Raw genomic sequence first — 12,898 nt, 5'->3', positions numbered from 1 at the left:
ACATTTCTGCACATTTAACAAGATAGCCGGAAACCTCTGGACCAGAAATAATTTGAAAAGTGCTGAGGAGACTTCCTTCAGCAAGAGTTTGACTCCAAATGAGAAGGAGGGAACGTGCAATCCATCTATTTTAGCCCCTGGCTGTTGAGTTGGTTGGGTAACCAAGCAGACTTTGCTGTTATAGGACAATACTCCCCACCATATGACTCTCCTATTGCGCAACACTTCACTACTATTTCCTAATAGTGTTTGGAGTGGTAGTCATAGACCAACACCAAAAAACAGTTTAGGGTAGACTGAAGGAGAATGTTAGTTGGGGTATATGCTGTATTGAGCTACATTACAGGTTATTGTAGACAGGAAGGAGAATGTTAATTGGGGTATATGCTGTCTTGATCTACATTACAGTTTAGGGTAGACAGAAAGGAGAATGTTAATTGGGGTAATGCTGTATTGATCTACATTACAGTTTAGGGTAGACAGGAAGGAGAATGTTAATTGGGGTATATGCTGTATTGATCTACATTACAGTTTAGGGTAGACTGAAGGAGAATGTTAATTGGGGTATATGCTGTATTGATCTACATTACAGTTTAGGGTAGACAGGAAGGAGAATGTTAATTGGGGTATATGCTGTATTGATCTACATTACAGTTTAGGGTAGACAGGAAGGAGAATGTTAATTGGGGCAATGCTGTATTGATCTACATTACAGTTTAGGGTAGACAGGAAGGAGAATGTTAATTGGGGCAATGCTGTATTGATCTACATTACAGTTTAGGGTAGACAGAAAGGAGAATGTTAATTGGGGTATATGCTGTATTGATCTACATTACAGTTTAGGGTAGACAGGAAGGAGAATGTTAGTTGGGGTATATGCTGTATTGATCTATATGAAAAGATGATCTCTAAAGATGGAATGATAGTGGTTGTAAAGTCTGGAAGGGGAAGCTGAATAGGAGTCCCCTATACTCTCATTACCTCACAGTCCTACAAAGGTGCATGAATTGACAAACCAACGGGTTGTGTGAGAGAGATTAAGACTTTCTTGGGTGACAATGGAAGTTGAATAGAAAATAATTCTAGGTTCTCCTGGTAGTGTCCAGTGGAGAGTTCTACTAAACAAGACAAGATCACTTCCACCAACATCTCGAGAGTAACCTACCCATCCCTTCCCCCTCCATAACATCGTTATGCGTCTTTTCCTACTAGCACTGTTCCTACTAGCACGATTGTGATGTGTTGTTGTCTCACCTACAGTAGCTATCTTAAGATGAATGCACTAATGTAAGTCACTCTGGATAAGACCGTCTGCTAAATGACTAGACTGTAAAATATGTCCTGGGACTTCCCAGTGGTGTGATTTTTAGACACAGATACTTGGGTATAATACAGGACAGGTATCTGGACATCATGACTAAGATGAAACGGATTGAAGGAACTTGTGCTGTGCAGAGATGGGGTCCAGATGACTTTTACACCTTAGTTTCACTTCTTCCTGTTCTTTCTCATATCCCATAAAATGTGAAATGAAATCAATTTATATATTTATACATCTGGTCTCACCTAAGGCTGTGGCGGTCATGACATTTGGTCAGCCGGTGATTGTCAAGCAAATAACTGCCAGTCTCACGGTAATTGACCATTAATTAACATGAACACATTTAGCTTCTCCTGGCTTCCACACATTGCCACTGATGCAGATCTTTGGTACATCTACATTTTAAAAAGTTGAATATATCCATGTAAGAGCCTACATCATCACAATAAATCTGTGATTTATTTTAGACCGGTCTAAATAAACATGATATGAAGAAAATGTAGTCTATTTCAGAAGAACAGAATAGCACACTCTGAGTTGTCCTTGTGTTAGGCCCTGATCTGGCTATGCCATATGGCTGTGGAACTGTACACTAGTTCATTAAGCAGACAAGATTTGCTTAGAATTCTGTGACATTATTTTACATGATTGTATAGAATGAAGAATACAATTGAACATAGCTGAATAAAATAGAAAGGATATTTTCTCCAAACATTTTAAAGGAGTGTGCATATGCAGCTATTCTGTGTTGAGCGCTTAACAAAGAAACAGGTACTCCTAAAATACTTAATTTCAAGTTATTTATGTATCTTTGGTTGTGATACAAACACCGGGCTATATCTTCTGATTTTTAATACAATAAGGCTGCATGATGTGACTCTAATGATGCGACTCTAATGATGTTTTGAAAAAAGTTGCATGAAAGGCATGAGCTCTGCTTTGTTTTTTGCAAAGGCTGTACACACTTTGACAAGCTCTTGATAATGCCTTGAATTTTCCGGTGGCATCACCTTTGTGTGGCTGTAATGTCACATAAAAAAAAATCTATGTCTTTTGCGGCCAGTGGCCATTGTGGTCTTGGGCTGAATATAATGATTATAATTCCCTTCTCCCGATTGCACGCTCTGAAGCACCTCTCACTCACATGGCTCTCCATCATGTGACGGGTCTTTCTCACAGGCTACAAGTGAAGACAGACACATCGGGGAGGCAACTGTGTGCGTCCTTATCCAATTCCGAGGAAGAACTGTCCACATTTACTTTTCGTCAGCCAACAAGTTGAGTAGGTCTAATGAACAGCGAAAGCACTATCCTATGTCAATCTACTTTCCCCCATAGTACAAAAGTCGACATATTCTGTGCGAGAAATAAATATTCCAAATATAGTGTAGGACAGTTGTGGGATGTGATAGATTCCAAATTAATCCAACCACTAGCATCAAAACAACTTTTTTAAGCAATGAGCCTGAAGCAACAGATCAGAACGTTTAGCTTAAAATGTTGGTAAACTATTAGGATATTTCTTCACATTATAAGTGCAGCAATGTGCACACTGTAGTAAGCTATAAGCACAAATCTTCCATTAGCAGGAAAACACAATTCTCAAAAGTGACCGCAAAGGTAATTATGAATGTAATGCTTTTATTATACAGTGGGGAGAACAAGTATTTGATACACTGACGATTTTGCAGGTTTTCCTACTTACAAAGCATGTAGAGGTCTGTCATTTTTATCATAGGTACACTTCAACTGTGAGAGACGGAATCCAAAACAAAAATCCAGAAAATCACATTGTATGATTTTTAAGTAATTAATTAGCATTTTAAAAATCCACTGTAAATGTGCATTTTTATGGTGAAAATGATCTTCCCCATACTTGAAACTCACATGCTTCATATGTATGCCAGTTAGTCTCTACACCCGTTGTAAAACAGATTATTGTGCTCCATTTTGGAGCACAATAATTAGGCTTGGAGAAGCCTAAAACGTGTATCACTGATCATATCAGGATGTGGATTGTCTTGTCATAGGTGAGACTAGGGCTGTTAAGATGACCATATTACCATATTAAGATGACCACCAGCGGTCGAGTCATGATGGCAATCAAATTCCACGTGACCATTTAGTCATGGTAATTAGGCTTGGAGAAGCCTAATTACAGTGACTAAATGGTCACGTGGAATTTATTCTGTACTTGTACCTATAAGGCCATATGTTTGTGTCTTTGCAGATCACAGCATTTCAAAGAGAGCATCAGGTTCATCCACGAATGCCGTCTAAATGGAGGGGCCTGTCTGGTGCACTGGTACGTACACCACCTAACCATAAACCACTAACTTTCTGTTGACCGTACCTGACACCTCATGACTATGCTCTCCCTGTCCCTGTCCCATAATGCAGCCTGGCCGGTGTGTCCCGTAGTACTACCATGGTGGTGGCCTACCTGATGACCGTCACCACCTACAGCTGGGAGGAGTGTCTGTCGGCTGTTAAGGCCGTGCGTTCCTTCGTAGGCCCGAACTATGGCTTCCAACAGCAACTACAGGAGTACCAGATGAACCAAGTCACAGAGGTAGGTACACACACATTGAAACACACACACCCTGTATATCAAATCACATGCCACATGCGCCGAATACAACAAGTGTAGACTTTACCGTGAAATGCTTACGTACAAGCCCTTAACCAACAGTGCAGATCAAGAAGAAGAAAGTATTTACCAAGTAGACTAAAATAAAAAGTAAGAATAAAAGGTAACACAATAAGAATAACAATAACGAGGCTATATACAGGGGGCACCGGTACTGAGTCAGTGTGCGGGGGTACAGGTTAGTTGAGGTAATCTGTACATGTAGGTGGGGGCGAAGTGACTATGCATAGGTAAGCAGTGTACAAGGGGGGATGTCCGGTGTACAATGTAAATTGTCCGGTGGCGATTTTTATAAATTGTTCAGCAGTCTAATGGCTTGGGGATAGAAGCTTTTGAGGAGCCTTTTGGTCCTAGACTTGGTGCTCCGGTACCCGTGGCCGTGCGGTAGGAGAGAAAACAATCTATAACTTGGTTGACTGGAGTCTCTGACAATTTTATGGGCTTTCCTCTGACACCGCCTATTATATCGGTCCTGGATGGCAGGAAGCTTGGCCCCAGTGATGTACTGGGCCGTTTGCACTACCATCTGTAGCGCCTTACAATCAGATGCCGACAGTTGTCAAACCAGGCGGTTTTGCAACTGGTCAGGATGCTCTCGATGGTGCAGCTGTAGAACTTTTTGAGGATCTGGGGGCCCATGCACAGTCTTTCAGTCTTCTGAGGGGGAAAAGGTTTTGTTGTGCCCTCGTCACGACTGTCTTGGTACGTTTGGACCATGATAGTTCGTTGGTGATGTGGAAACCAAGGATCTTGAAACTCTAGACCCCCTCCACTACAGCCCTTTCAATGTTAATGGGGGCCTGTTCGGCCTGCTTTTTACTGTAGTCCACGATCAGCTCCTTTGTCTTGCTCACATCGAGGGAGAGGTTGTAGTTCTCTGACCTCCTCCCTATAGGCCGTCTCACCGTTGTTGGTGATCAGGCCTACCACTGTTATGTCGTCAGCAAACTTAATGATGGTGTTGGAGTCGTGTTTGGCCATGCAGTCGTGGGTGAACAGGGAATACAAGGAGGGGACTAATTACATACCCCTGAGGCGCCCCAGTGTTGAGGATCAGCGTGACAGACGTATTGTTGCCTACTCTTACCACCTGGGGGGGGGGGGGGGCCCTTAATGCTCCAGGGGCGCTGTACAATGGTGACCCAGTCCGTGACCCCACTCCCTGCGGGTGTCTCACGGGGAGTTGGGATATGCAACAAAAAACAGGACAAATATAAGCACCCCCAAAATTGTTGTTATTATTCTACAGCTTCCCGCAATTCAATGTGGGCAGAAAAACACCCTGTAACACAGCTCAAGTGTAATATTTAGACTTGAATAGTTCAGGTAAACAATTTCAGTGAGTAAGAAGAATGCCGGTTAAGGCCCACCTTTTCTCTAACACCCACTCGGAAGCCAAACTGTTAGCTTACTCCCACTCATAGTACAGAGTCACAGGAATGTGTCATCATTCAGCTGCTATCAGTTAATGATGCAGCCGTTTTTTACAAGGCCACTCCTGCCCTGTCAGGTTCATACTTTTGGTTTACTTTCACTTCTGTAGATGGAGGTGGGTCTCTGACAGTAAACCTGGAGCCCATCCTTCCTGGTTGCCTGACTTAACTTTGTATGGCCTACCAGGGATCTTGCTAAACTCCTCATACTGCTCATTAGCAGTCTGGGAGATGATCTTTGTGATGACTGATGGCTTTCTCTGGACTTGCTGTTATGACCGAGGTGGGTTATGAACCCTCAATGTATCTAGGCAAACAGAAGACCACTAGATCATGTGTAAACTGTTACTATGTGACTTTCATCTGGGCCACCAGAAATACATAAGTTATTTAATTAGAAGTGCCACCATCATGCATATGAACCGTGACTTCACTCTCATGTCACTAGACCTACACTAAAGTGTTTGCTGGTTTCAAAGTGAGTATCTGTGTTGTCAGTTTATTTATACGCATCTGCAAATTATTCACAGAAGATGTCGTGGGGTGAGAGGTTGCTGAGAAGGGCTTTGTTTCTCTAGCTGATGACATGCACCCAGCCAGTGGTACTCAGTATGTGTGTGTTGTATACAGAAGGGGAACTGGAGGGGCTTGCTGAAATTGCATTAGCCTGGTACTAACCATCACGTGACTGTAATTACTGTCAAAAGCTTGCAACATGTCTTCACTGAAGAAAAAAACATTTATTTTCTTATTGTTTGGTTGAGTTGGCAGTGATTTTGAGGATCAAAGGGGAAATGGAATTCCTTTCTTCATGTTTTTCCCACGACTGTGTCTTAGAGAGAATTTGCTCTTGTCATCCCAATAGTTGTATCTATAGTGTTATACTTTATATAGAGGTGAACAATTGTATATTTTTTTAATTTCACAACACTTTGCCTAAAACACTGATACAACTAAGGCATGTCTGTTGTTAAAAATGATTATAAATGCATTGTTATGTGGGTGTTTTGTTGTGCGTAAGGTAAGGTTCAGTAAGTGTGATAGTGTCTTAGGGGTTGTGTCCAGGTCACTGTTCCTTAGTTTGGACTTTGACTTACTTTAAATGGATTCAAAGCAGGGAGATGTTTTCAAACAAACAAAACTGAAATTTACATAATTTGTTCCAATTTTGAGTAATCCTTTTCTCATGAATAGTTGATCTGGAAGTGAAAACTGGTAAAGGAATGATGGAGAGTCTGACTCAAAGCTGGGTTTGGGACTCAAGTCTCCCATCTGTCCTTATCGTGTGTAGTCTAACTGTTCATTGTACCTACCTGTGTATTTTTGTAACACAGTCCATTTTCTTGTAAAGAGGTTTGAGTATGTTGTATGGCTGGTTATGGATGGTGGTAATGTGTGGGAGTCGCTGTGACACCTGACGGTTGTGTGGGAGGAAACATACACAGTGACACACCTGATGTCACGACTTCCACCGAAGGTGGCTCCTCTCCCTGTTCGGGTGGCGCTCGGCGGTCGTCGTCGCCGGCCTACTAGCTGCCACCGATCCATTTTTCCTTTTCGTTTGTGTCTGTCTGTATTGTTTACACCTGTGTCTGATTAGTTGATTTCGGTGGGTATATTTACCTCCACTGCCTGCTAGTCTTTGTGCGGGATTGTTTTCTGTGGTTACGTTATTGAGGGGTGCGTGTCTGCACCACGGGGTTTCTTTTCTCAAGGCAGTTGTGCCGTTTAGGTATTGAGTTTAGGACTAGAGGTTTCTCCTCCGTGTGTAGCACTTTATTTCCCTGTGTGTGGCAACCTCGTTTGGGCGTGTTTCAGTCCCATGTTGTAGTTGTGTTTTGGACTACTCATTAAACTATTTTGCCACTGGGAATTCCTTGCTCTCCTGCTCCTGATTCCTGCACCTCCCTCCGTCAGGAGGCACGTAACACCTGAACACAACTCTTCTCTTTTACCAGACATGGGAACTGTCTTGGTTCATCTGGAACTCCTGCATATATTTTGTATATAACATTAAAATTATACTGTATTTCATGATTACTCAACTAATGTAAATAATGTACCACAAGTTTGTTAACCTTTACACTACTGTAATAAATTATAGGTCATTTATAAGAAAATTACTAAATAAATACACATTGCAATCTTTTGTTGAACTATCACATTGGTGGCTATGCATTGATACTAGTAGCCACCCACCACTCCATCCAACACCTGTCTACCAGAAGCCCATGATGTGATTTTCAACACCTGTCTACCAGAAGCCCATGATATGCTGTTCCGTTGTTTAAAATGTTAGCCACGTCTTCCCACAGCACAGCTGAGAACTACACTGATCAATCCCACTGTCCTGTGTGGAAGTCTGACCCAAAAGAGCATAAACTCCACTATACTCGGCTGGTCTTACAAGGACATCCATGTTTGATGTGTTCGGTGAGGGGTAGCAATGTTCATGTCAGAACAATAATATGTCCAACTGTGTTGTTGTTTTAATGTCTCACTGCATTTCCAAAATGTTCATAAATTATGTCTATAGATCCAGCAGTGTGGAGCACATCTAAGCTGCATAACCTTGATTAGTGAACACACAGGTGGCAAAAGAATATGACAACTGAAGCGAAACGAAACTGAATGTTTAGGTTCATTAAGTTCACACTAGTGTGAACATTTTATTTGTCTCTTTATAATCTACAGTTCCCTCTTTGTATTCATATTGCGTTACTGAAATGGAACATAATTCCATATATTACTTTCAGAGACACTTTCAGTTCTTCCTATTTCGCAATATATATGGTGTTACACAACAAATGATTAGATGGTTATTTCCTGGATTCCCTCCAGAAACCGCAGATCTGGATGGTCTGTTGGACTTGTTGACCTAAATGGTTAGAGCTTTACTGTAAGGGCAAGATGGAGCATGTCCCACAGGTTGTGGTTCCACTGCGGTGAAAGAAGGGCTGGGTAATGTTCAATTAACGTATGGTGTGTTACACTTACAGAATCACCAGGACTGACATAGAAATGGAACACATGAATAGAAGGAATGAAAAACAATATCGGTCAAATACAATTTCTTGTGTATTTGTATTTATTATGGATCCCCATTAGCTGCCTTGGATGGCGCCGGAGCTAATGAGGATGCGCCGGAGCTAATGAAGATGGCGCCGGAGCTAATGAAGATGGCGCCGGAGCTAATGAAGATGGCGCCGGAGCTAATGAAGATGGCGCCGGAGGGCTGCCGTCTTATCGGCTCTTAAACAACCATGCTATTTTTTTTGATGCGTTGTTCTTTACTTGTTTTGTACATAAAGCTGCTACTACCTTCTCCTATGACGAAAAGAGCTTCTGGACATCAAAACTGGGATTACTCACCTAAAATTGGACGAGGAGTTTTTCTTCAATGAGTCGGACGCGAGGGATATATTACGGACACCCGACCAGGCCCAGATCCCCGTGATTCGCTGGAAAAGGAAACGTGGGTTTCGCGGAAAGAGATCAGGATGCCTTGTGAGGATCAGGCGACGAGTGGCTAATCCGCCCATGACTTCCATTCTGCTAGCTAGCTAACGTTCAATCGCTGGAAAATAAATTAGATCAACTGAAAGCACATATATCCTACCAAACAGGACATTAAAAACTGTAATATCTTATGTTTCACAGAGTCGTGGCTGAACGCCGACACTAAGAACATACTGCTGGCGGGTTATACACTATTGGCAGGACAGAACCGCAGCCTCTGGTAAGACATGGGCGGGGGCCTGTGCATATTTGTGAACAATAGCTGGTGCACGATCTTTAAGGAAGTCTCAGGGTTTTGCTCGCCTGAGGTAGAGTATCTCATGATAAGCTGTAGACTACACTATCTACCTCGAGAGATTTCATCTGTATTTTTCGTAGCTATCTACAGACCGAGGCTGGCACTCAAACCGCACTCAATTAGCTGTATTCCGCCAAAAAGCAAAGAGGAAAAGCTCATCCAGAGGCTGCGCTTCTAGTGGCCGGGGACTTTAATGCAGGGAAACTTAAATCAATTGTACCTCATTTCTATCCGCATGTTAAACGTGCAACCAGAAGGAAATAAATCTAGACCACCTTTACTCCACACATAGAGACGCGTACAAAGCTCTCCCTCACCCTCCATTTGGCAAATCTGACCATAACTCTATCCTCTTGATTCCTGCTTATAAGCTAAAATTAAAACAGGAAGCACCAGTGACTCTGTCAATAAAAAAGTGGTCAGATGAGCCAGTTTTGACCAGTATTTGGCTGACCTGAACACACTGAGCAAAACGTGTGAATTTGAAAATCTGAAAGACTCACTAGTGAAAGACAGGATAGTCTGTGGCATACTTGATAATGGACTCAAGGAGAGATTGCTGCGGATCAAGATTTAACTTTGGATAAAGCAGTGAATATGTGTCGAGCAGCTGAAACCACCAGAGCACAAGCTAAAGAGCTGCGCAGGGATGAGACATCAGTGCATGCAATAAAAAGAGAGGAGCACCACACACAAGGCCTTACAAAACAAAAACAAGCAAAAGAGAGAAATCAAAACACTACATGTGGAAAATGTGGATTTATCCACAAGCCAAAAAAATGCCCTGCACATGGCAAATCATGTAACAACTGTAGGGAAAATCGAGGAGATTGAAGAATTCTTTGATTATTCTTTGGAAATATGCAATGCAGTAAATGCTGAATGGATTGTGCCATTGAAGGTGAATGAACCTATAATACCATTCAAGCTTGATACTGGAGCACAGGTAAACCTGTTGTCGCTGGATGGCTACAAAACACCGAAGGTGAAGAGCAAAATACACCCAGTGAAAATGAAGGTTACTGGTTATACTGGGGAGAACGTACCAGTCAAAGGAAAACAGTTCAGAGCACAGCTGCTGATTGTGGAAAAGAGTGTACAGCCTATTCAAGGAATCAATGCATGTGAAAAGCTCAATTTGTTGAAAAGAGTATATGTAGTGACAGACTGAAAATGACCAAGAATCGCTACTGGGTGAGTATGAGGATGTGTTTGAGGGTATTTGATGTTTACCAGGAGAACACAAAATATGTACTGATGACAAAATTACTCCAGTTGTGCATGCATGCAGAAAAGTTCCATTTGCACTGAGGGAAAAGCTCAAAGAGGAACTCTTTGACGTCTATCTCATGGAAAAGTTAGACATCATCACAAAAATGGATGAACCTACAGACTGGGTAAGCTCAATGGTTATTGTGGTGAAAAAGAACGGCGATCTCAGGATATGTCCAGACCCGAGAGATCTCAACAAATCAATCAAGAGAGAGCATTTCAAGTTGCCAATCAGAGAAGAGATAATGTTGCAGTTTGCTGGAGCAAAGTGGTTCAGTAAGCTTGATGCCTCATCAGGATTCTGGCAAATGAAGCTCGATGATGCAAGCTCAAGGCTATGAACATTCAACACACCTGAGGGCAGGTACAGATTTCTTCATCTACCATATGTGATTCTCTCAGCACCAGAGGTCAATCACAAGACAATCCACATGATCTTTGTGTGCATCCTAGGAGTGGAGACTATGATGAATGACATCATCGTCTGGGGGTCCACAAAAGAAGAACACGATGCGAGAGAGAGACAAGTGCTGGACCTGACACGGAAAGTCAACCTAAAACTAAACATGGACAAATCCGAGTTTGGTGTGAAAACACTTACCTTCGTGGGAGACATACTTTCAGAGGATGGAGTCAAACCAGACCCAAGGAATACATCAGCCATCAACAACATGGAGCGCCCAAAGAACAAAGACGATGTGAGATGCTTCATGGGCATGATCACCTACCTTGCAAAGTTAATACCTCAACTGTCAGCACAGTCCGCTCCACTCAGATGTCTTCTGGAACAGAAAAATTAATAGGAATGGTCCCATGAACAGGAAAACTGCTTCAAAACCTAAAGAAGACAATCACAGAAGAGCCAGTTCTCAGGTTCTATGATCCAGAGAAAAGCACAAGGATTTCTGCAGATGCGTCACAGTTTGGCCTGGGAGCAGTTATTCTGCAACAGCATGACGACACATGGCAATCCATCGCTTATGCGTCCAGAGCCTTGACAGGCGCAGAGACGAGGTATGCACAAATAGAGAAAGAACTACAGGCGAGCACATACGCTTGCGAAAGGTTTCACCTACACATCTACGGACGAGATTTCGAAGTAGAAACTGACCGCAAAACATTGGTGTCAATCATGTCTAAGCCACTGAATGATTGTCCAATGAGAATCCAGAGAATGTTGATCAGACTGCAAAAATATGATGTGAAGATGATCTATACCCCGGGAAAGTTCATGTTCGCCGCCGACACTCTTTCTCGAGCAGTCGACAAGGAGAGATTCGACACACAGAAAAACACAATCAGGCCTACGTCGACATGATTGTAGCATCACTTCCTGTGTCTTCTGAGAGAATGGAGCAGATCAAAAGAGAGATCACAGATGACCAGACAATGACAGAGTCGAAAGAAACAACACCGATAGGATTGCCCGCACAGAAAAACAACTGTCCAAGGAGAATACAGGATTATTGGATGTGCAGAGCAGAGCTCACCGTTGTGGATGACATAGTGTTCAAAGGCAACAAAATTGTCATTCCCATGACACTACGCAAAGAAATGCTACAGAAAATACACGAGGGCCACTTGGGTGAGGAAAAATTCAAACGACGAGCATGCGAAGTAGTGTACTGGCCAATAATGAACCAGGAAATCAGCCAGACCACTGTTTCATGAGAACTGTGTTTGACCTACAGGCCAAAGCAGCAAGCAGAGCCGCTAATGCCTCATCCAGTACCCAACAGACCCTACTACAAAGTTGGAGTTTACCTTTTTGACTGCAATGGCAAAAGTCACATTGTTGTTACCGGCGACTACTCAAACTACCCTGAAGTAGCAACACTGCCAACTACCTCCAGCAAAGCTGTAATCACCTACCTGAAATCAGTCTTTGCAAGACATGGGGTTGCGTCTGAACTGTACTCGGACAATGGCCCGCAGTTCTCAAGTTCCGAATTCCGATTGTTCGCTAACGACTGGGCATTCCGACACAACACCTCCAGCCTCAACTACTCGAGATCCAACGGCTTAGCAGAGAGTTCAGTCAAAATTGTCAAAGGTCTGATGAAAAAGGCACACAATGTAAAGGAGGATTTCTTTAAAAATCTGATGATCTACCGCAGCGCACCGCTGCAGAACGGACTTTCACCTGCACAAATGTTAATGGGACGTCGCATCAGAACCAACCTGGCCATCCATGAAGACTTGCTAACAGTCAGAGGTGCTCACAAAGTCAAACTCGTGAAGGAAAAACAGAAAGACAAAAACAGCGACACAAAGTGCAAGACCTGAACTGAAACCTGGAGATCATGTACGACTCAGAGACATCACTACAGGAACCTGGATGCGTGCACCGTGATCCTATGAGATCCTAACTAAGCATGGATAACAACTGAGACAAAACAGAGTGG

General features: G+C 42.8%; 1 protein-coding gene across 1 annotated transcript in view; it reads left to right on the top strand.

The window, feature by feature from the left end:
* The window catches only part of dusp22a (dual specificity phosphatase 22a), a 37,531-nt gene that overhangs the window by 11,848 nt on the left and 12,785 nt on the right, over positions 1-12,898 (top strand). Inside the window, exons 5-6 of the mRNA XM_021607486.3 lie at positions 3,552-3,626; positions 3,722-3,893. Coding sequence (XP_021463161.2) covers positions 3,552-3,626; positions 3,722-3,893 — 247 coding nt within the window. The remainder of the gene's footprint in view (positions 1-3,551; positions 3,627-3,721; positions 3,894-12,898) is intronic.

Source organism: Oncorhynchus mykiss, chromosome 6 (genome assembly GCF_057628025.1).
Source record: "Oncorhynchus mykiss isolate SJ-2025 chromosome 6, ASM5762802v1, whole genome shotgun sequence".
Lineage (NCBI taxonomy): Eukaryota > Metazoa > Chordata > Actinopteri > Salmoniformes > Salmonidae > Oncorhynchus > Oncorhynchus mykiss.
Note: the sequence above shows the minus strand (reverse complement) of the source record. Positions and strands in the feature narration are given on the sequence as shown.